Raw genomic sequence first — 25,741 nt, 5'->3', positions numbered from 1 at the left:
TAAATAAATAAATATTGTCAGGTGACTCAGTATGAGGAAGGCATCTCTGCGGACTGCTTCAGGGAATCTCTGAAACTACCAGAAATAGGTGTTTCATTACATTCAATGGTGTTTTATTTTTTCCATTTGGATTTTGAACTGAAGTAATGTCATAGCATTTACAGCTGTGACAGCTAGGTGATTTCATGGGTTAATAACTTTACAGGTGAAAAATATTAGTAACCATTTATATCAGCTTGATATCAAATTAATTATTGTTACTTAAGAAATGGAACTCATTCCAATTGAAGAGCACAATTGTGGCATGAACATTGATGTAAATTTTAGAGGAGAAATTAAGTAATTCTAGCCAAACTTGTGGCCATGAAATATCCAAATGGTTAACACTTATCACATAGTGAGGGTCAGCTCCTCTTCCTCATAACTGTTTACATTCATCACATAGTGAGGGTTAACTTGTCATCTTTATAATTTTCTCCTACCAATATGCATTCAAATCTCATTAGGTTGTATTTTTTTTAATTTTTCTTTTTTAATCTTTTAATGGGTCATTGTATACATAAATAGGTAAATTTAAAAGCCGTTGTAATTTGAAATATATATATGTAAGCAATTTAACATTATACAAGATTAAGGCATATTTTGTATCCTTTTATTTTTAATTAACTTCACGCATATTATCATAAAATTTAGCAACATTTGGCTCCTCTTCCATGGTTTGATAAATGAGGGATTTTGATACAAGGTGGGGGGGTATATTGAGACACATAATCATCCTTCGTAAGTTCAACTCCCAGTTGAAGCTCCGAGAGCGCATGGGGTCCTCCCAAGGCATCAGATTAAGCCGTTGCCAGCAATTCTTAAGGCATACATAAGGATCATTACAGATGCTCGGTTGGCAATACTCTCCAAGAAGATGCCTGGTAACTTTTTGCAGTTTCATATTATTGTTTTGGGCACTAGTAATATGCTGAAACCCAAACCCACGGTCACCTATGTTCATGGGTACTGGGTTTGTAAGTCGCTCATGTGGACGGCCACTACCACTGGGTACTGGGCTCGTACGTCGCTCATGTGGACGACCACTACCACTGGGTACTGGGCTAGTAAGTCGCTCATGTGGATGACCACTACCACTGGGTACTGGGCTCGTACGTCGCTCATGTGGACGACCACTACCACTGGGTACTGGGCAAGTAAGTCGCTCATGTGGATGACCACTACCACTGGGTACTGGGCTCGTACGTCGCTCATGTGGACGACCACTACCACTGGGTACTGGGCTAGTAAGTCGCTCATGTGGATGACCACTACCACTGGGTACTGGGCTAGTAAGTCGCTCATGTGGATGACCACTACCACTGGGTACTGGGCTAGTAAGTCGCTCATGTGGATGACCACTACTACTGGGTACTGGGCTAGTAAGTCGCTCATGTGGATGACCACTACCACTGGGTACTAGGCTAGTAAGTCGCTCATGTGGATGACCACTACCACTGGGTACTAGGCTAGTAAGTCGCTCATGTGGATGACCACTACCACTGGTTACTGAGCTCGTAAGTTGATCATGTGTACGACCACTACCACTGGGTACTGAGCTCTTAAGTTGCTCATGTGTACGACCACTACCACTGGTTACTGAGCTCGTAAGTTGCTCATTTGGATGACAACTACCACTGGTTACTAGGCTACTGTGTCTGCCACTAATAGGAGCCAGTCCTGTAGCTTCTTCAATCTGACTATCACTTAAAGATACAGAACTTGCTCCGTGACTTTTCTCCTCACCACTTGTGGTTAACAGCTGTGTTAAATCTTTGCTTCGAACTCCATGGAAAGAATATGGCATAACTTTTGGGGTTTCCTTGCCCAAATTAAGTGCTGGTTGGGCATCTTTACTGATTCCAATCACCATTTTTGTTTCAGTTCTCTTTATCACATAACACACTTTGCTGCTTTCTTCATGCTCTAGCATATTTGCATCTTCATTTATTGAATGCATGTCTTCCTTCTGTTTAGCCTTACTGACTATCAAGTCATTGTCCTTCCTTTTTTGTTTCTTGTTTGAATAAAGGTCTGTTGGGGACCCAGATGGATTATCTTTGGATACTAGTTTGGAAGATTCTGCATCATGTCTTCTCTTTGTTCCTTTCTTACTTTCTCTTGATTCCGATTTCTCTCGCCTGGAACCTATCTCGTTTGATGGTGATGAACATCTGTGTTTTTTAGTGCTTTCTCTCTTGTCCTTGCTATGTTTACGCTTCCTTCTTGATGGTTGGCCAATATCAGCATTATCACTGTCATTGTCTGTCTTCCTGCCGATACTGTTTTCATGTTTTTTCTTTAATGTGCTGTTATCATTCTTACTGCTGTTTGTCAAGTGATGTTTGCCACTTACTGAACTGCTTTTGTCATTCTCATCACTGCTTATACTTTGGCAATTACTCTTATTTTTCTTGTCAGAGCCATGTCTGTGTTTACTAACTGATTTTCTATTTGTATTGCTCTTGTGATAGACATTATTTAACACACACGTATTAAAATCTTCAGAGTCACGGGTACATTGATTTTTGCTGTATGATGTGCTGCTATCATCGGTTTGGCTGTCAATGCTGCTTTGATGTCGATTTTTCAACATTTTTCTGTCACTTCCACTCTCACTTTTTGGCCTGTTTCTATGTTTACTGTTTAAAATACTCTCATCACTATCACTCGTACGCAGACATTTTTTGTCTGATCTTCTGCTTGCAGTACTTTTACTATCAGTGCTGCTGCAATGTTTATTTAGCACTAGCCTTCTATCTTTAGAATTTATGCTCTTGTTTTTGTTCAAAAGTTCACTATTTAATGTTTCATTATCACTGGTGTCACTGGAACTGAGAGTTTCCCTGTCTAGTGATGTGGCATCATCGCTATCACTCTCTACGTTGTATCTAGGTTTAATTTTATATGTAGCTTTTAACTTTATCCCAGTCTTGCTGGAGTCTTTTGCAGAAAAGACCTGCTGAATATTAGCACTGGTACTTTTGTATGCACCTGTATCCAACCTACTTTTTAATGTTCTGCTAACTTTTGCAGAGTCTGAATGTGTATAATTCATTTTCCTTTCCTCTCCAGTATCTACAGAAGCACCATTATTCTTCCTTAATAACCCACTGTTTTCTGCAGTTTTGTCTGAATTCATGTCTGCAACAACACATTTGCCTTTGGTTTCTTTAGAAGAATCTTGATCTTTACATTTCATTGATACACTTAACTTTTTATGAGACAAGGCGCCCTTTTTAGACTTTGGCTGCAGTGAGGGTTTTTGTAAAGATTTTCTGCTGTGGTTAACTACACTATCCTTTTCCTTTTCTCTAGTTTCATTATATCCTAATTTTGTAGCAGTATATAATTTTTCTATGACGACAGGTGAAACAGACTTGGGTGTGTCAGCTATCACTGAAGATATTTTTTCGTCAGTTAACATTTGCTCTTCAAAATGTTTCTTTTTCTGCTTTACTTTATTTGTCCCTGAATACTGCTCCATTTTTTTATTGGATAAATCTGGCTCGCCATCAAAAGCTTCAAGCTGACTGATTATATCTGATATGACATCTACTGAAAGCTGCACATCTTGGACTGCTGTTGTTGCAGTAGGTACAGGTGCCTCAGACTCTTTAATAGGTTGTACAGTCTGTTGAATGGCTTTAGCTGGCAGGCATATCTCAGTCTGTTGAATTACTTCAGCAGGTACATTCTGAGAACCTTTAACAGGTGGTACAGTCTGTTGGTTGGCTTCAGCTGATGGGAATATTAATGTCTGTCTAGTGGCTTCAGATGTAGGTACAGCCTGTTGGGTAGCTTTACTTGAGACTTTAGCCTGTTGGGTAGCTTTACTTGAGACTTTAGCCTGTTGGGTAGCTTTACTTGAGACTTCAGCCTGTTGGGTAGCTTTACTTGGGACTTCAGCCTGTTGGGTAGCTTTACTTGAGACTTCAGCCTGTTGGGTAGCTTTACTTGAGACTTCAGCCTGTTGGGTAGCTTTACTTGAGACTTCAGCCTGTTGGGTAGCTTTACTTGAGACTTCAGCCTGTTGGGTAGCTTTACTTGAGACTTCAGCCTGTTGGGTAGCTTTACTTGAGACTTCAGCCTGTTGGGTAGTTTTACTTGAGACTTCAGCCTGTTGGGTAGCTTTACTTGGGACTTCAGCCTGTTGGGTAGCTTTACTTGAGACTTCAGCCTGTTGGGTAGCTTTACTTGAGACTTCAGCCTGTTGGGTAGTTTTACTTGAGACTTCAGCCTGTTGGGCAGCTTTACTTGGGACTTCAGCCTGTTGGGTAGCTTTACTTGGGACTTTAATCTGTTGGGTAGCTTTACTTGAGACTTCAGCCTGTTGGGTAGCTTTACTTGGGACTTTAGTCTGTTGGGTAGCTTTACTCGAGACTTTTTGAGTTGCTGGAGAAGCCGAGCTCTTTGTAGAGAATCTTAAAGAGTTCAGTAATGCTCCCACAGAATGTTCTATCTCAGGACCGTCATCATCATCACTACTGCTGGGAGACGCGTCATCATTGTTGGAAGATGGTTTATCGTATCTTGAAGATGGTTTGTCATTGTTGGAAGATGGTTTATCGTATTTTAAAGATGGTTTATCATTGTTGGAAGACGCATCAGCATTGTTGGAAGATGGTTTATCATATCTTGAAGATGGTTTGTCATTGTTGGAAGATGGTTCGTCATATCTTGAAGATGGTTTATCGTATCTTGAAGATGGTTTATCATTGATGGAAGATGATTTATCATATCTTGAAGATGGTTTATCATATCTTGAAGATGGTTTATCATATCTTGAAGATGGTTTATCGTATCTTGAAGATGGTTTATCATTGTTGGAAAATCCTTTACTATTACTGGAAGATGCTTTTCCATTGCCTGAAGCTGTATTAACATTACTACAAAGTGTTATATTAACTGCTTTACTACTGCCAGGAATTGCTTTACATTTGTCAACTTTACTGTGCCCCATATCCACTACATCTCCATGACTGTACCAGCAGTTGGTTCCTCTTGTACATGCACCACTGCGATGGTACCGACAGGGAATGTTCTTTGTTGACATTCTCTTTGGAGACGTATGGCTATATGGGCACCGTTTACCCTTGGCACACTTATTAATCACATAAAATTTACATACTGGTAATTGGGATTTTTCATTATTTACTCTGTCGTAGGTGACTCTGGGTGATCTGAGTCCCTCATGATGTACTTCTCTCTCTGTACTTGAAACCCGAGAGTATCTATCTTGCTCGGCATCTAAACTTTGAGAATGTCCTTCTAGCTCTTCATCTGAGACTGTTTTAGAAAAGTCACTGTCTATTTGGTCCTGATTGTCAATTGGTGGAATATGTGAAGTAAATCTTACATGTTGCTGCAATACTCTCTCTCTCTCTACTACTGATGTATCTTGCATAGAATCATTGTCTTTTTTCACTGGTTTTGTTTTTGAAAGATTCTTTCCTATTTGCCCTGGCACACTAACTACATTTTCTTCCGACGACTTGTGAGAATTGGAATCACTTATATACACACACTCAATGTCACTAACTTTATTTTCTGGAGAAATATTTAGTTTTTGTTCTGAAAATGTCTCATCCTTTTGTTCCAAGATAGCTGGTAAATAATCATTGTTTACTTGTTGAGCTTGTGGAGGTATGGTTGTTTCTTGTGATGGAATTCTCTCTCTCTCTATTGAAGAAGAATCTTGTAAAGAAGTGTTTCCTGGGTAAATAATTTCAATTTCACTATCTTCTTTACAAGATTCTTCTACATTTTGATTTTGCATTTTATTGTGTGTTTGTTCCAAGCTTTTGTAATTGTTTTTAGCAGCAACTGTGTTTAAAATGTTTTCAAGCTCTTTTACTGATGGAATATTTACTGTAGGCTCAGGAAAATTGTTCGTGGAACGCCTTTCTGGAATAGCTGAAGTTGTTGCACTTTTAAAGTCATTTGAACTTTGACTTCTGGGAGTTATTACCTTCATCCATGCTCTCTTATTGATAACATTTTCATTTACCTTCATAAATTCTGTTAATCCTAATGAGGTTCGCTTAATAACTTCTTTTTGAATTTTCATTATATTGTATCGATTGTTTGAGTTTTTAAATGTTAAGAAAGGTAATTTCTGCTGTTCATTATACAAAAATGCATTTGAATGATATGGATTGCTGGAGTCTGCAGAACCCTCTCCTTCCACATTATGATATCTCTCACTGCCATCATTTGACAATGTATTAGGAATGAAAGGGTATGCCGATATTGGTCTCTGCAAATTACTCTCTCTCTCTTCTGTGACACAAATATCTCTTTGGTTCTCTCTTGCTGAATATGATACATTATCTCTCTGCTCTACTGTAGGCTGTTGCAAGAGTCCATTAATGCTTTCTTTTGTTACAGATGTAAGCCAGGCAGATATATCCCAACCTAAGGCTTCATTACTGTGATTATCGAGTCGTCTCTGGTTTGGCTGAACATTATTTATTGGTTGAGGGCGAAAATTGTCAGAAGCACTAACATTACTTGGCTTCCGATAGTCAGCCTGTGGTTGAGGCCAGCCACTGGAGGCAGCAGTATTGTCTGCTAGTTTATGATGGTATTCTCGTGGTTGAGAACAAGAACTAAGGCCACTGTTTTGCTTTGGATAGCATTTCGTGGGATTATCCCAGGAACTAAAAGAGGCAGCAGTGGTTGACTCCTGATTATTATGCTCCTGGGTTATAAACATTTCTGGCCTCATCTCCTGTGTGGGGCCATCACTGATATGTGAAGTGACGTGAAGATTCCTAGGGTACTCATGTGAAGTCCCCTGGTCCTCTCTGTACACTCTGGCCACATCAGCATCAAAAACGATAGTTTCCTCATCGCTGTCCTTTTCGTCCATGTCCTGTTGATAAAATTGCATTTATTATTAATCTTTTCAACTTCACTTTGCAATATTTTACAACAGCTATTAAACTTAAAATTCAATTTCATTTGTTTAAGACACTCCATAACAAGGACTAGTTAGCGAAAGTGCACAGCAAATAACTGTACTCACCTAGTTGTGCATGCGGAGGTTGAGCTTCGGCTCCTTGGTCCCGCCTCTCAACCGTATTGTGTATCTATCCATTAGTAAATCAGGATCAGTGATTCCCAAATTGGAAAGTACATTTCCCCAAGGGACACTTAAGAGCATGATGAAGGGGCACCAAGAGGAATGAGGGGGTGGCAGAGAGGTCATAGTGGAGTGAAATGTTGAATGATTACTTTAAAATTGACCACTCTCGGTGAACTGTGTATTTATTGTGACCATTTATATATATGTTGCATAAACATACATCTTCAAGATTTAAGGTTTTTATTTTGTTGAATATTCCAGATTGGGTCATGTCCACTCTAACTCCATCGGGATATGAAAGTAGCGGAACTAATTGAACTGCTAAAATAATGCTAAGCTAAAACAAAAGTTTTTAGAAATCATACCAAAGAACTTTGGTTAGGAAAGAAATTATTGGTCACTATTCTGCATTGTGGAAGTAGTTAAAAAAAAACTTATTCCTGCATTTCCAATCTTATATTTGGTGGAGAACAGTTTTAGCATGGACATTCAACTTATCACGAAGCAAAGAGACCGATTCATATTACTGAATGTGGTGATTTAGAATTAAACTTTAATTAAATTAAACCCGATATTGGAAAAGCTGATATTAAATCAAGTTCATCTATCACATTTGAAAATTAGACAAAAAGGGAATCAAGTCTACGGTGCCCTCAATTTAACACGTTTTATGGTCATACTAGCTTTGAGATGTTCTTAGTGATGCTTAACTGCGTCTATGTGCTGTATTGCATCCTCTGAATTCCTTCTATTACAAAAATCTCTCATTTGACCAGAAGATGCGAGTACTCGGCAGTACTTAAAGTGGGAATGCAAAAGTGATTTGAAAAATAGGAGCAATGTGGCGGAATCTCTGGATCTGTACCTTCTCATAACCTAGTTGAAACTTTTCCTTAAACTGAAACTTAAAGCTTTGGTCGTTTAACTTAGTATTCCCAGATCCTTTAAAAAGAATAGGAAGGCGAGAGATAATAGAGAATGTGGCAATAATGGTAAGAGAATGGGAGAAGGGATAGGGAGGGAGGAGAGATAGGAGGAAGAGGGATATATAAGAAAGGAGGAACCAAAGAGAGAGAGGGACAAAAGGGGAGAGCAGAAAGGTGAGGAAGGAAGGGTGACCAACAGGGAAGAAACATGAGAGAAAGAGATAATGGAAAGGGGAAAGATAAGAGAAATCTGTAATAAGGATAAATATAATGGGAGAGAAATAAAACAAAGATGTCATGAAGTATTCACATACACCTAGTTACAACTACAACATGGAATACTTACCAAGTCGGTACTTACCTCTGTCCGATACTCCCTTACAATGTTCGTTGTCATGTATGTGACAAAGAACATAATGAGGAAGTAAATATTGAGATCATTTTATTTTTAAATCTTTTTATTTTTTTATTTTATTTTTTTTTTTTTTTTGCAGTATGGTTTTCCTGCAGAGATTTTTCAGGATTCATTCCTTGCTGGTGATAAGGTTTTGTGGACAAGCATTTGTTATTCCTGGGATTTGCATTTTGCCTACTGCAAGTTTCACTGGTATTCAGCACTGCGACAAAACCTTCAGTGTTTTATTGTCTTGAAACAAGATGACTCACTTGCCTTGATAGGGGACATGAGCCCAGGTCAGTGTTCTAGATTAGAGAGTTCTAGTTTAATAGTTCACTCACTGTAATGGCATCCCTTGTTTTATCGGCTCAAATATTTCACCATTTTCCTTCCCAAACATGGTACAGTATGATTATACATTTTACCTGTTTTGTATTTCTGCACTGATCCTGCCAACTATCAGTGATAAATGAACATGTAAGGTTTACAATCATTGTGCCCAATATGTTTTCTGGGTCATGCACTCACTTGAATGGCTTTAAAAAGTGTACATGAACATAACTCATAGCTTATACAGCAGTATGGCCTGTGGTATTGTTTGGCCGAGAAATTTCATAAAATCCTGATGCTTCTACAATTCCGATTCCATCCAGATTTGTAGTTATCCATAATGCATAATATTTGATGGATCCTCTTGTTATTTATCCAGCTATCTGATGACAATTTTACCTACTGTATCTGCATATTCATTATTTAAGACACCAAGTTCAAAGAACAAAAATAATTACTTCCTGGCTTCAGAGACATTAGGTTATTACACTGAAATACTTATCTATAGTGCACTCGGAGACAAATTAAATCCTTAAGGCATTTTGGGAATCCAAGTAGATTTCCTTTCAAGAGAGGGAAGCATGCCACACCCTGTCAAACTAGGAAGGCAAGCCACACCCGTGTCAAACTAGAGGGGCAAGCCATGCCCCTGTCAAACTAGGGAGGCAAGCCACACCCTGTCAAACTAGGGAGGCAAGCCACACCCTGTCAAACTAAGGAGGCAAGCCACACCCCTGTCAAACTAGGGAGGCATGCCACACCCTGTCAAACTAGGGAGGCAAGCCATATCTTCCTTTCCCAAATTTTTGTATTCAACAAATTAGTATATCTTTTCAATAAGTATTCACCTCTAGCTTACCATTCCGAGTCACAGTGCATACAGGTTCAGGACAAGTTTTCTTGGTGAAAGGTCCAGGATGCATATTATATGCAAGAATCACTGTCTCTACCGTGTAAATTTTATCAATGGTTCCAGATATGTGTTTTCTGTCCACAGGTCTCAAATGTGCGTTCCCAACCACAAGTCCTGGATGTGCATTTCCATCCACACACCACGAATATGCATCCTAGTGGTCCAAAATATGCATTTCTATCCAGATGTCTGGAACTGGTCCAAGACATTTTTTTCCATATAAAGGTCCAGAGCATTTGTCCATTTAGAGTATATCCATGAAATGTCTTCCCCCTTTTTTTTTAAGCAATTTATTATTGGTTTGCATTATATAAAGGATGCATTTATATTTATGAAATAAAAGCTAAAAAACATTTTATTTCACATCACATGCTATGTCAGTATGATACTGTGTACCTACAAACCTATTCTCTAATACCTTATACAGAGTAGGGTAACAGCACATTGCTCTGTACCTTATCAAATTATATATATATATATATATATATATATATATAATATATATATATATATATATATATATATATATATATATATATATATAATATTATATATTATATATATATATAATATTATATATTATATATATATAATATATATTATATATATAATATATATAATATATATTATATATATAATATATATTATATATATTATATATATAATATATATTATATATATATATATATATATATATATATATATATATATATATTATATATATATTTATATATATATATTATATATATATTTATATATATATATATATATATTATATATATTTATATATATATTTATATATATAGTGTATATATATATTATATATATATTTATATATATATTTATATATATATATATATATATATATATATATATATATATATATATATATATATATATATATTTGGTCACTTGACTTGCATAATAAAAATACCTGAAAAATAAAATTGTAGTACGGCCGCCACTTAGCTAGGAAAAAGATGGTGGAAGCTCGATATCATAATCATCCTATGTCTCGCAGAGAACAACCTTGTAAAATCAACACACACAGGTAATATGGTTTCGTTTATAATAGATCCTGCCTTACAAACCTGCGCACATTTCTGGAAATGGTAACTGACTATTCAGACAAAGCACTTCTGGTAAATGTAGTTTACATGGACTTTGCTAAAGCTTTTGACAAGGTACCACATGAAAGACTAGCAAGGAAATTACAGGCACATGGAATACCGTATTTGCCAGTGTAAAAGACGCACCCTCACATACGACACAACCTTATTTTACAAGGATATTTTGTGGAAAAAATCTATTTTAGTATGTTTCATCATACATTTATTGGAAAGTATTTTAACCCTTAAACTGCGCAACACTTCATATGGCGTGTTGAGTAACTGACAAAGTGAGCACCCCTTTATATGACGTTTTGGCGTACCGCACAAAAATTTAAACGGCCCGCGGCTACAGGGGGGTTCACATCACCTTCCTCAGGGCTCTTGTAAACAGACTATATTTTTTTTAAATTGTGGGCAATATTCTCGGGTGTGAAAGCCTCGGTACTGAGTGAGCCACCAACGCTGGCGCATGCAGTGTCGCTTAAAAATGTCAAAAATATATGTAACTGGTATTATTTAGCAATGATAGTACAGTATTACAGACGACTCCTGACTGTGATAAAAATAACCCAAGGATTCTGATAAAGGCAGGATTATTGTGATAATTTGCACTGTACTGTGGGAGGAGTAATGTAGAGGGGTTGGAGGGCTGTAGTGTCGTCTGCCGAATCTGTGTGGCCACCTGTTGTTGTCTGCACTTACTATACCAGCTTAGTGGTTTGCTATGGTGAACAAAACATGCAGATACTTATATATATATATAACGTCTGTATATAGTGAATAAAAGCAAAAACAGTATGGTGAGAGGAGAATGTTGGTGAGTGAGGTGAGGTGAGGGGGGGGGGGAAGAGGAGTGGCAGCCAGTGGCTGGCTGGCTGGTGTGGTGGCCACTCTTCGCTGCTTTTTGACTCGGCCTGCCAACTTAGTGGTTCGTTATGGTGAACACAAATGTAGATACATTATTATTATATATATATATATATATATATATATATATATATATATATATATATATATATATATATATATATATATATATATATATAACACTTCTATTCAATACCCATTGTTTGTGTTCTGTCTTGTGTTGATACTTTTAATACCCTATTAATATCCCCTCTTGTTCTGTCTTGTGTTAATGCCACATCACCCCTCCCACCTCACTCAAATGTAGATACGTAAGTTCTAATCAGTTGTGTATTTGTGAACTAAAGTCTTTGAAAATGTAATAAGTTTTACGAAACGCGCCCGTGTCGCGTCAGACTAGAAATAAAAATGAATTTTATATATATATATATATATATATATATATATATATATATATATATATATATATATATATATATATATATATACTGTCTCCACTCGATCATCCGGACTATATGGGAAGGACCCCCAGCCGGATTAGCACGTTTTTCGGATAATGGTACTTTTTCACCTACGAGTCCAAAAGTGACCATTTCCAACTATTTTTATACTACAAACAACATAATTTGAATTGCCTTGCCACATACAATTATTAAATATTCAACTAGAAACCTCAACTTACCTTGTTGGTGTTCGTCTTCTTGATCGATGCCACACATCTTGAAGTTAAAGATTCTTAACAATTTACGTAACCTATACTAACACAACACTAAAATTAACACTTAAAATTACTGTACAGTTCATTAAGCTAAGTTAGTTTTGACTGCCAGCTGCTGAAGCCTCACTGGTTGAGGGCATTTGGGTTGCCTGTGAGGCCTCACTTGTTGAAAGCGCTTGCTTGCACCTCACTTGTTGAAGCGCTTGCATGCCCTCACTTGTTGAAGGCGCTTGGCTTGCCTGTGACGCCTCACTTGTTAAAGGCGCTTGCTTGCGCCTCACTTGTTGAAAGCGCTTGGCTTGCCTGTGGCGCGTCACTTGTTGAAAGCGCTTGGCTTGCCTGTAATGCCTCACTTGTTGAAGGGGCTTGGCTTGCCTGTGGCGCCTCACTCGTTGAAGGCGCTTGGCTGCCTGTGACGCCTCACTGTTTGAACAACACGTAACTTGTCTTTAATTGCTAGGACAATCTTCTTCCTCTTAACACTTCCAGAACGATTGATGCTGCTACCAGACATAGTCTTGGCCAAAAATGTTCAAAGTTACTATGAAAATAAAAAAGTTATTTAAAAAAATATTTCACTAATGGCGCAGCACTGTGTATAACACGAGGGACGGACGCACATGGGTTGACCCGTGTTGGACAGGTCCATTTGGGGCAGCCATAACGCGTTGTGTAGGCCGCCAGGAGGAAAAAAAATTCACAATATTTTTGAAGGAAACTTCAGCCTGTGCACAATGCTTTTAGGAAACTTATTTATTTGTTATTACATAATTACTAGTAGTTATTTCATTTGTTTTTGGCTATGATTAATTGTTCTAAAATTAATGGTAATTCCTGTACCCAGGTGGTCCCTCCTGACGCACCCCTCCCACCCTCCCAACACCACCCACCCACCCCACCCCCCTCCTCCACCATGCGTCTAGAGCCACAGACGGGATTAATACGGTATGGCCGTATTTTCATCCTGCCAAACCAGCTTTTATTTGGTTCCTGTGGCCAGACATGCAACATATAATTATTAAATATTCAACTAGAAACCTCAACTTACCTTTTTGTGTTCGTCTTCTTGATTGATGACTCATCTTGAAGTTAAAAATTCTTGACAATTTACGTAACTTATAGTAACACAACACTAAAATTAACACTTAAAATTACTGTACAGTTCATTAGGCAAAGTTAGTTCTCACTGTCTGCTGAGGATGCCTCACTGGTTGAAGGCACTTGGGTTGCGTGTGCCCCCTCACTTGTTGAAGGCTCTTGGGTTGCGCGTGCAGCCTCACTTGTTGAAGGCGCTTGGGTTGCGCGTGCCGCCTCACTTGTTGAAGGCGCTTGGTTTGATTTTCGTACCATATATGAATCAAGTGTTGCTTGCCTTCTGTGTTCACTGGCCAGTTGTATGATCAGCTCTTTTGTTCGCCTAAGGTACGGATACATGTTTCCAACCTCTGGATGAGCACAATTTGATGAAAAATTTATTAATCCGTCAACATACGTCATGAGTGTACTGTATTTCGTGGTCATTGGTGTTGGTTCTTCACTGCCTTCTTCATCCTCTTCGTCCACCTCACCAGTAACAGACTGTAGAATCTCGTCTTCACTCATCACACCATATCCTGGATCATTGGCATCTTGTTCAAGCCAATCAACCACATCCTGTCTTTCTAAGTTTTCGCCGGCATTTCTAAACATTCCATGGATTTCATCTGTAAATCCTTCAAAATCCATTTCTTCATCATTTCTGACCGTAGACGTGAGGAGTTTTTTCCAGGAATTTTTCAAAGTCGATTCCTTTACTTCACTCCATACCTTGGCCCAGTTATAGATGGCTTCCTTGATTGTATAGTTCTTCAAATTCTGAAGGTTTTTTTAGCCCTGTTATCCACACCGAGTTCAATATCTTCCGGAAGAGGCAAAACCACCAAAACTTCGTTTAGCATTTTTTTGGTGTACAACCTCTTCGTAGCACAGATAACTCCCTGATCCATAGGCTGAATGAGAGAGGTTGTGTTAGGAGGAAGTGCCATACACGTTATCTTGCCATCATGTGAGGTTAACGTGTCAATTCTGGGGTGGGCAGGCGCATTATCAAGCAACAGTAAAGCCCGAACTTCGCTTGGCCTTATTTTGAGTTTCTTAATTTGATATGCACGAACTTCTCTGCAGAACACGTCATGAAACCAGGAAAGAAAGATCTCCTGTGTAAACCATGCATTTTTTGAGTCATAATATTTCACTGGCAGTCTGTCCATGCAATGTTGCAAGGCTCTTGGTTTCTTAGATTTGCCAACAATTGCACACGTGATTCTGTCTGTGCCGTCGGCATTCGCACACATCATGGCTGAGAGCCTGTCCTTGCAAACCTTACGTCCTGGCACACAACCCTCACTCCTCATTGCTAGAGTTTTTTCTGGTAAACTCCTCCAATACAACCCAGTTTCATCTGCATTATAAATTTGATACGAATAAATATTATTTGCCACAATATATTCTCGTAATTTACGTTTAAATGGTTCTACACTGCTTTCATCTGCACTCAGTTTTTCACCGACAATTTTCCTCTTCACAATATTGTGCCTACCCTTGAACCTTGCAACCCACCCTTCACTCGCTTCGAAATTCTTTATTCCAAGGCTTGCAGCAAACCTGCTTGCAGCATTTTGTATTTCTGGGCCGCGAATTGTCACGCCAACTGTGCGGTGCTGAGCAAACCACTTGTACACAGCCTCATCCAACTGCACATGCGTCGAAGTTTTCATAGTTTTTCTAACAAAACCTCTGCTAGTGCTTGCACCTTCACTTTCACACGTTGAAATGAATTGCATAAGAATTGCATAAGAATTGCAATGAATTGTACAAGAATGTAACAACTCTTGTATATATCTCAAAAAAAACAAAACAAAAAATAAGTTTCTCTTTTTGTTTCCTTATATCAGAAACAGTACTAGTGCCTATATTATATTCCATGGCAACACTTGAGGTCGACCGGCCATGTTCACAAAGTTGTATAACACGTAGCTTGTCCTTAAGTGTTAGGACAACCTTCTTCCTCTTTCCACCTCCAGAACGATTCATGCTGCTACCAGACATAGTCTTGGCCAAAAATGTTCAAAGTTACTATGAAAATAAAAAAGTTATTTAAAAAAATATTTCACTAATGGCGCGGCACTGTGGTGTAACACGAGGCTAGAGAGCACATGGCTTGACCAGGCCTGGACGGGTCCACTCGGGGCAGGAAGGAGGCACGTTACATAGGCCGCCAGGAGGAAAAAAAAAAATATTTTTGAAGGAAACTTCAGCCTGTGCAAATTGTTTTTAGGAAACTTGTATGGAATTTTTTATTACATAATTACTAGTATTTCTTTTGATTTTGGCTATGATGAGTTGTTCTAAAATTGATAGTAATTACTGTACTGTAGTGTATAGGCCACTCCCCATCCCCCCAGGTGGTCCCTCCCAACGCTCCCCTCTCTCCCGACACCACCCACCCCACCCCCACCTACACCATGCGCCTCGAGTCTCGGGCAGACGGGATTAATACCGTATGGCCAGCCTCATGTTTTTATATACGGACAAAGGCACGATTATCCGGGGGACTGACCGGATAGTGTAATTTCTGCAGAAAACATGCTTTAATCCGGTCCCTGTGGCTATTTTGGCCGGATATTGTGATAACTTTATCCGTTCACGATTTTGGCCGTATAAGGGCGTTTTTCGGATGTTTGAATCCCGGATAATCGCGGGGTTACAGTATATATATATATACTGTATATATATATATATATATATATATATATATATATATATATATATATATATATATATATATATATATATATATATATATATATATATATATATATATATATACAGTGGTACCTCGCATAACGAATTTAATCCGTTCCATGTTCGTCATGTGAAACGGACGTCATACAAAACGAGTGTCCCCCATGTAACCTGTGTGATGCACTGTGTTTATTGTGAAATATCCCCAGTGTGCATGACATCAAATGTTCCCCAAAATATAATTTTTCTTTGTAAAATGATAAATTACCTTCCCTGAACATGTCTATGTAAAAATAATTACCAAATTCCACTTACTTTGGCTGTGAGGGCGTGGACAAGGTGCGCTGTGACGTCATCAGGGGCTGGTCGCCCGTGTGTGAAGCTCCCAGACACGGTCGCGCAGGCCATTCAAGCACCGCGTGTTGCCACAAATATATTTTCAAATATTTTTTCTATGCATTTCCAATGTGGTTTTATTTGTTTCTTTTATAGTATATGATGCATATTTGTGACCTTTACAATATGTATACAGTAGAATGTTCATAATTTTCCATGAAACTGTGATACATGTGTCAGTAATGTGTCCACAATAAATGTTTATTGTCACAATATTACGTGGTAAAAATTCACTAAAATTACAATATGTACAGTTTCACATACTATTTACACAGTAACACTGTATTACACACTCAGTACTTTGGAGGTGCGTAATAGTCAACGAAGTAGTCCATGGTACACAGCGCGACTTTGCTCTCCTTGCACCAGCTACAGATAGATTTTCGTTTCCTGTTTCATCGTTCTGTGTGCTTGCACATAACGCACTCGCGTGCACCCTTGGCTTTAGTACTTGTAGGTGGTATGTAGCCAAGCTTGTAAAGCATAAAGTAGTATTGAAACGATTATAGGAAAAGCTCAATTTGTAAGGTAGTCTTGAAAAGATCGCTTTGTAAGGTCCGACACAGGAAGAGATTCAGCTAGCCTCAAAGAGTGTCCATCAGTCAGGAAGAGATTCAGGTATTCTTGAAAATATCAATGAACACCACCACCATGGAAGCCGCTAACACTTCATCTATGCTACTTGTATCAGATGCATCATCACTGAACGCAGAAAACGATTCATCTATGTATCATCTATATAATATACATTAGAGATGGCAAGGGTGGGGCTCAGAGCTACACCTGGATACGCTCGCTGTATCATCCTCATAGGTGCTGTATCACTGGCATCCGACCGTTGTGTTAAGCCCTTATTGCGCCTAGCTTCACCAATGTTATGACCCTTATGTTCTTCAAACAATAGGGTCTGAATTGCACCGACTGAGCACAGTCTTTCAACACCGTGTGGGACAGGTGTTTGAGAGCCAGAGGCGCATGTGCCACAAATGGTTGCTCACGCAGTACTAACCCAGCCAGCAGCCCTTGTCTTTCATATTCGTTATAGCAAAAGGTTCGTTCAGTGTTTGTTGGGTAGGCTGCTCCATTATGACAATCTTTCTTTGTTTCAAATGTGTTCCATTTGTTTTGTATTTGTCACGTACGTCTCAATAATGGAGCAGCCTACCCGACAAACACTGAACGAACCTCTATGACATTTGTCCATTTTTCAAAATGTTTCAACAGTTCTTTTATTTTTATTTTTTTTTTTTTGTTTTTTTTAAGAAACATGGAGCAGCCGACCTGTAGACCACCGAACGAACCTTTTTGACATTTGTACTGGTTTTCAAAATTCTTCATTTTGTTATTATTTACGTTTTTTTGTATGTAAGAAACATGGAGCAGCCTACCTGCCGACCACCGAACGAACCTTTTGCTATAAGACAAATGAAAAATAAATATTGAACACATTTGAAGAAAGGAAAATGTCATAATGGTTTATTCAGTGTATGTAAGGTAGGCTTCTCCATTATTGAGACGTAAATGACAAATACAAAACAAATGGAACACATTTGAAACAAAGAAAGATTGTTATAATGGAGCAGCCTACCTGCCGAACACCGAACGAACCTTTTTGACATTTGTTGTATATCAGACATTTCATTTCTTTTTTCCTACAAAAACGTCAATGCTTTGCAACATCTCAGCAGTCACCCTTTTATATCCCAGCATCATTAGCATCTTTAAACAAGAACAACATAATTTATGTGCATCGTCGGAGGCGTCTAAGAATGTGCAAGAAGCAGCGCGACCCCACCATGTGGTGTTGACGTTACTCAAACCCGCGTTCGTCATATGGAACAATTTGACGCCGATCGGGCCGTTCATTACCCAAAATATTCGTCTTTTGGGGCAATCGTTATGTGAGGTACCACTGTATATATATATATATATATATATATATATATATATATATATATATATATATATATATATATATATATATATATATATATATATATATATACAGAGCACCACTTGGTTTCCGAACCCCTAAACCTATTTATTTTTAGGGGTTCGGAAATTAGAACCTATTTATTTTTAGGGGGTTCGGAATTAGAACCCATTTCTCGTTCGTAAACAAGAAAGGGAGGAGGAATGGAGGAAAATGGAGAGAAAACATTTTTAAAAATCTAAGGGAAAAAATTGACAGGTTCATAGCATGAATGCGATAGTATTTTGTTTGCACTCGCCAATTAGAGAAGTCCTGATCCATTTCTCCCTCAGGAGTGGCAGGACCAAAGAGCCAGAGCTCAACCCTGCAAGGACAACTAGCACACCCTCACTGCTGCTGCCCTCCCTCCCTCCCCCCGAAGTGGCTAACTTAGTAGATTGCCAGAGAATCTCCATCTAATACAATAAAGCATTCATGAAATAAGTATTTTTATAACTTTTTATTATCCTAATAATATTATTAAACAAAACCAGTAACCAAAAATATATATGATGTACATTTAAGAAACAAATCTGGCTAACGGGTTGAGGGTGGTTAGGCTTACCTGAGTCAGCCAGTCCCTCCCCCACCACCGACACACCTCCCCCACCCTCCACCCCCATACACACTCTCTCAAGGTCACATGGCTCACCTCAACACACATCTATCCCTCCCTTCCTTCCTGCCTTCCTGCCAGCCTTTCCCTCCCTCCCTAATTCTCCCATTTACCACCCACTCCCTCCTAGCAATCCAAGTAGATTCAGCACTGCAACAAATCGCAGTGTGATTCCTTCCAGAGTTTCGGACAAGGAACTCGGCAGTCATACTATAGAATTGATCCTAGCATCATTCCTACCTCCCCCTCCCTCCTAGCATCTCTGCCTCCCTTTCTCACTAATTCTCCCCCTCTCACTCATACTGCCTCCCACCTAAGCTCCCCAATCCATCCACCCACCAGTCAGCCATCACTGATGCAATGCGTGCATTTGGAACTGACATGGTGCACAGATGTTTCTTGATTGTGCAGATATGTAAAACAAAATCACAGAATGAACATTCCAGACTTATGACAATTCAAAATAATATGAATAATAGGCCGTGCATCTGTGAAGTCACAGTGGGCAAACTGGACCATCTCCCACCCACCACCACAGGCCGGCGGGACGCTTGGCGGACCCCTTCCTACCCGAACTTTGTTTGGGTAGCATGACTCCCCAACCCCAATCGGGAAACCTGGAAGTTTCGGATAACTAAAGTTCGGAAACCAAGTGGTGCTCTGTGTGTGTGTCTATATATATATATATATATATATATTATATATATATATATATATATATATATATATATATATATATATATATATATATATATATATATATTAATATTAATCTGTAACCCCACGATTATCCGGGATTCGAACATCCGGAAAACGCCCTTATACGGCTAAAATCATGATCGGATAAAGTTATTACAATATCCGGCCAAAATGGCCACAGGAACCGGATAAAAGCTGGTTTGGCTGGATGAAAATTTAGCCATATTGTATTAATCCCGTCTGTGGCTCTAGACGCATGGTGGAGGAGGGGGTGGGGTGGGTGGGTGGTGTTGGGAGGGTGGGAGGGGTGCGTCGGGAGGGACCACCTGGGTACAGGAATTAATTTAGAACAATTAATCATAGCCAAAAGCAAATGAAATAAGTACTAGTAATTATGTAATAACAAATAAATAAGTTTCCTAAAAGCAATGTGCACAGGCTGAAATTTCCTTCAAAAATATTGTGAGTTTTTTTCCTCCTGGCGGCCTACGTAATGTACTATAATTGCCCCCAAGTGGACCCGTCCAACACTGGTCAACCCATGTGCGTCCGTCCCTCGTGCTATACACAGTGCTGCGCCATTAGTGAAATATTTTTTTTAAATAACTTTTTTATTTTCATAGTAACTTTAAAAATTTTTGGCCAAGACTATGTCTGGTAGCAGCATCAATCATTCTGGAGGTGTTAAGAGGAAGAAGGTTGTCCTAGCAATTAACGACACGTTACGTGTTGTTCAACAAGTGAGGCGCAAGCCAAGCGCCTTCAACAAGTGAGGCGCAAGCCAAGCGCCTTCAACAAGTGAGGCGCAAGCCAAGCGCCTTCAACAAGTGAGGCGCAAGCCAAGCGCCTTCAACAAGTGAGGCGCAAACCAAGCGCCTTCAACAAGTGAGGCGCAAGCCAAGCGCCTTCAACAAGTGAGGCGCAAGCCAAGCGCCTTCAACAAGTGAGGCGCAAGCCAAGCGCCTTCAACAAGTGAGGCGCAAGCCAAGCGCCTTCAACAAGTGAGGCGCAAGCCAAGCGCCTTCAACAAGTGAGGCGCCACAGGCAAGCCAAGCGCCTTCAACAAGTGAGGCGCAAGCCAAGCGCCTTCAACAAGTGAGGCACAAACCAAGCACCTTCAACAAGTGAGGCGCAAGCAAGCGCCTTCAACAAGCGAGGCCTCACAGGCAACCCAAATGCCTTCAACCAGTGAGGCTTCAGCAGCTGGCAGTCAAAACTAACTTTGCTTAATGAACTGTACAGTAATTTTAAGTGTTAATTTTAGTGTTGTGTTAGTATAGGTTACATAAATTGTTAAGAATTCTTAACTTCAAGATGTGTGGCATCAATCAAGAAGACTAACACCAACAAAGTAAGTTGAGGTTTCTAGTTGAATATTTAATAATTATATGTGGCAAGGCAATTCAAATTATGTTGTTTGTAGTATAAAAATAGTTGGAAATGGTCACTTTTGGACTCGTAGGTGAAAAAGTACCATTATCCGAAAAATGTGATAATCCGGCTGGGGGTCCTTCCCATATAGTCCGGATGATCGAGTGGAGACAGTATATATACAATGGGGCCTCGACTTACGATGCTAATCCGTTCCCAAAGACGGATCGTAAGTCGAAACATTTTAAGTCGAAGCAATTTTTCCCATAAGAAATAAAGGGAATTGAATTAATCCGTTCCCCACCCTCCAAAATATTAACATACAAATACATTTTATACTGAATACAATGTTTTTTTCTAACTACAATACAGTACCAAAGTTTCTCTTACCTTTATGGAGGGCTCTTGATAACGTATGGAAGATGGTGATGAGGGGGGAGGAGGAGAGTTGTTATTGTTTGGAAGGGGAGTCCCCTTCCATTATCACATCAGGCAGTGATGTTTTCTCTGGGGTACTCTCTCTCCTACGTTTTGCCTCAATACCACTAGGACCTGGTTGTGGTTCAGTGCTTGTTTGTCTCATTTCAAATTTGTCAAGAGACATTTATTTTTCCCTTCGTTTTAATATTTGTCTGTAATGATGCATCACAGTGTCATTGAATAGGTTAAGGCAACGGCCTACTGCAGCTTGATTTGGGTGAATCGTTTCAGCAAAGGTTTGCAATTCTTCCCATGCTGCATACATTTTCTTAATTGTTGACGAACAGACATTCTGTACTCTTGTTTCTGCTCTATGGTCATCCTTACGTGGGTTATCATATGTTGAGCCTTACCACTGACTTTCCTGGGACTCATGGCATGATATATAATAATTACTTTAATGTTCAAAATGCAAAAAATCACCACAGAAGCGGAATTTCTTATAGGCGCGATCGTCACTAAGCGGGCAGCTGTAGTAAACTAAGGCAGGTCAGCCGCGTAACCGGGAACCACGCGCTCGGTCGACCCGAACATGTACCAACAAATATCAGAAGTCGACGACACCATCGGATGTCGAGTCTCATTTTTCGATGAAATTTACATCGTAACTCGAAATTATCGTAAGTAGGGGCAATCATATGTCGAGGTGCCACTGTATATTTACATATTGTAATAACAGCGAAAGGAGTGTTGCGAGAAGCCAATTTGGTAAGGGAGGTGGCCTCATCTGCATGACTTGTCATGATGAAACTGTGGCCACTATGCTCTTTGGGCACTATACCAGCTTAGTTGTACAGTTATGGTGAACAAAACATGTAAATACTTATATATAATGTGTGTATATAGTGTAATAACACCACAAACAGTATACTTAACCACCGTGCTGCGCCGAGTTTATTGTGAAATTCCCCGTGTGCATGAAATAAAGTGTTCCCCAAAAATTATTTTTTCTTCGTAAAATGATAAATTCCCTTCCCTGAACATGTCTATGTAAAAATAAATACCAAATTCCACTTACTTTGGCTGTGGGGACGTGGACAAGGTGCGCTGTGACATCATCAGGGCCTGGTCGCCCGTGCGTGAATCGCCCAGTCGCATGGGCCATTCAAGCACCGGGTGTTGCCACAAATATATTTTCAATTATTTGTTTTATGTATTTCCAATGCGGTTTTATTGTTTTTTTATCGTATATGATGCATATTTGTGTCCTTTACAATATGTATACAGTAGAACGTTCATAACGTTCCATGGAACTGTGATACATGTGTCAGTAATGTGTCCACAATAAATGTTTATTGTTGCAATATTACCTGTTAAAAATTCACTAAAATTACAATATGTACAGTTTCACACACTATTTACACAGTAACACACTGTATTACACACTCAGTACTTCGGAAGTGAGTAATAATCAATGAAGTAGCTCATGGTACACAGCGCGACTTCGCTCTCAGTGCACCAAGTACAGATAAATTTTCGCTTCCTGTTTCTTCATTCTGTGTGCATGCAAATAACGCACTCACGTACACACTTGGCTTTAGTACTTGTAGGTTGTATGTAGCCAAGCTTGTAAAGCGTAAGGTAGTACAGTATTGAAAAGATTATAGGAAAAGATCAATTTGTAAGGTAGTCTTGAAAAGATCGCTTTGTATGGTCTCACACAGAAAGAGATTCACCTTACCTCAAGAGTGTCCGTCAGTTAGAAAGAGATTCAGCTAGCCTCAAAGAGTGTCCGTCAGTTAGGAAGAGATTCAGGTATTCTTGAAAATATCTATGGAATACACCACCATGGAAGCCACTAACACTGTTCATCTATGCTACTTGTATCAGATGCATCGTCACTGAACGCAAAAAACGATTCACCAATGTATTATCTAAATAATTGGAGATAGCATACGATTGCAAGGGTGATGCTCAGAGCTACAACTGGATACTCTCGCTGTATCGTCCTCATAGGTACTATATCACTTGCATCCAACCTTTGTGTAAGGTCCTTATTGTGCCTAGCTTCACCAATATTATGACCCTTATGTTCTTCAAACAGTAAGGTTTGAATTTCACCGATGGAGTGGTATCTTTCAACACCCCGTCGGATAGGTGTTTGGGAGCCAGAAGCGCGTGCGCCACCCATTGTTGCTCATTCAGTACTAACCCAACCAGCAGCCCTAGGGCATTCTGGGAATTTTTTCCAAGATGGCTGCCTCTCACTGGAGATCCTAAGAGTCCATTTCGTACTCGGTTGGCGCAGTTAAGTGGTTAAAGGAGGAATGTTAGTGCATCTGGCCTTGAACCAATGAGGGAGGGAGGGAGCATCAGTTGTGTGTGTAGCCACCTGTGTATATAGTGTAATAACTTGTGAATACCTGTATACCTATGTAACCTGCGTATATAGTGCAATAACAGCAAAACTATTTGTTTATTGTTTTATGAACATAATACAGTAACTGAATCACTAGTATGATCACAATACTTTTGAGTATAGCGATGATTCACACATTTTATTACATAAATATATCACACTACACACTATTGAATAATGTTACTGCAAAAAACTTCGAAAAAATCAGAGACATTGAAATAAATAGGTAAAAATGACTTTGTGGCAACTCCCACCTGACAGCTCGGGCAGAGCACAACGCCACCGACGATTGCTCTGTCAACGCCTCTTTTTTTTTTTTTTTTTTTTTTTGCCAGACTTCCCCACCCTATTGCGGCCAAAATATGCCACCTACGATTTTTGTATTATTTTTCCCATGATCAGGAACACAAATGAACACCATTATAAGACAAAATATTAAAAAAAAAAATTGTGCCTGTGGGTGTTGAAGGCCAAATAGCCCTGAGCAGCGTATTGGTTAAAGTGGTTTTTGTACCCCAACTCTTACTTTCTCTAAGCTCAGCTGTATAGTTGTTTATATTTTGGGCAAGAGAATTGCTATACAGGATGTGAAACTTGTATTTCTGGATGTGATGTCTTATGTTGCTGCACCAAGCCACCAGAGCGGTGCACCCGATGGTGGCGCGATTCAATATTTTATTATTAGCCACAATTTTTGTGCCAAGCAAACTTGACCAGTACTGACTAGCCTATGGCACTCAGTCTCACATCCATAATACGAGCGCATTAGATGTAGGGCAATTTTTTTTATACATTTAATATTAAACAAAGCGTGTCTTATATGCTGGCAAATACAGTATGTGGGAGAATACTGGAATGAATAAAACAATGAAAACAAAGGGTTGTGCTAAATGGGAATGAATCTGATCTGACTGGAGAAATGTGGTAAGTGGCGTGCCACTGGGGTCCAATTTGAGGCCAACCCTTTTTCTTATATACAGTATATCAATGATATATATGAAAATATTACAAACAACCACATCAAACTTGCAGATGACACTAAGATCTATTGTAAAGTGGGAAGTAAAAATTATATTGAGACCTTACAAAGAGACCTGCATGAACTCCACAAATGGGTCAGATGACTGGCAAATCCTTTTTAATGTTGATAAATACAAGACCTTGCACGTGGGGTATAACAATTTATGTCACAAAAACCAAATTGACAGCACTACCTTACAACAAATTGATGAAGAAAAGGACCTTGGAGTCAGAATCCATCATTCACTAAAAGTTGCACAAGTGGGAGTGGCAGTAATAAAAAACTAACCAAACCCCTGGGAATAATCAAGTGTACCTTTACCTTTTAAGAAAAGGTGGTGGTCATTCAACTGTACAAGTCTCAGGTGCACCCCACCCACCTGGATTATTGCATCCAGGCATGAAGATCTCATCTTCAGAAAGACATAGCTGCTCTGGAGAAGGTGCAACACCGGGCAACTAAAATCATTCCAGAGCCAAGTCATCTCTCGTAATCAGGAACGGTCGAGGGCCACTGGGCTATCAAAGCAATCCAGGCATGACAGGGCGAATCTCACCGAAACTTTTAAAATACTGAATAATTTGGAGGATGTTGATCCAGACAATTTCTTCAGGTCAGATGTAACAAAGAAAAATAGTGTCAAGCTCAAGCC

General features: G+C 39.2%; 1 protein-coding gene and 1 long non-coding RNA gene across 2 annotated transcripts in view; one reads left to right on the top strand and one right to left on the bottom strand.

Annotated features, from left to right (window-relative positions):
- Positions 1 to 583: 583 nt before the first annotated feature.
- Positions 584 to 25,741, bottom strand: part of LOC123764815 (uncharacterized) — a 51,326-nt gene continuing 26,168 nt past the window's right edge. Inside the window, exon 4 of the mRNA XM_069338640.1 lies at positions 584 to 6,916. Within this exon, the coding sequence (XP_069194741.1) occupies positions 659 to 6,913 (6,255 nt within the window). The 5' untranslated portion in view covers positions 6,914 to 6,916 and the 3' untranslated portion in view covers positions 584 to 658. The remainder of the gene's footprint in view (positions 6,917 to 25,741) is intronic.
- Positions 8,292 to 10,048, top strand: LOC138372929 (uncharacterized). The gene is made up of 2 exons (XR_011230991.1): positions 8,292 to 8,748; positions 9,780 to 10,048. It is a non-coding gene; the product is annotated as an uncharacterized lncRNA (long non-coding RNA).

The sequence above is a fragment of the Procambarus clarkii genome, chromosome 5 (assembly GCF_040958095.1).
Source record: "Procambarus clarkii isolate CNS0578487 chromosome 5, FALCON_Pclarkii_2.0, whole genome shotgun sequence".
NCBI classification, from domain to species: Eukaryota; Metazoa; Arthropoda; class Malacostraca; order Decapoda; family Cambaridae; genus Procambarus; species Procambarus clarkii.
Note: the sequence above shows the minus strand (reverse complement) of the source record. Positions and strands in the feature narration are given on the sequence as shown.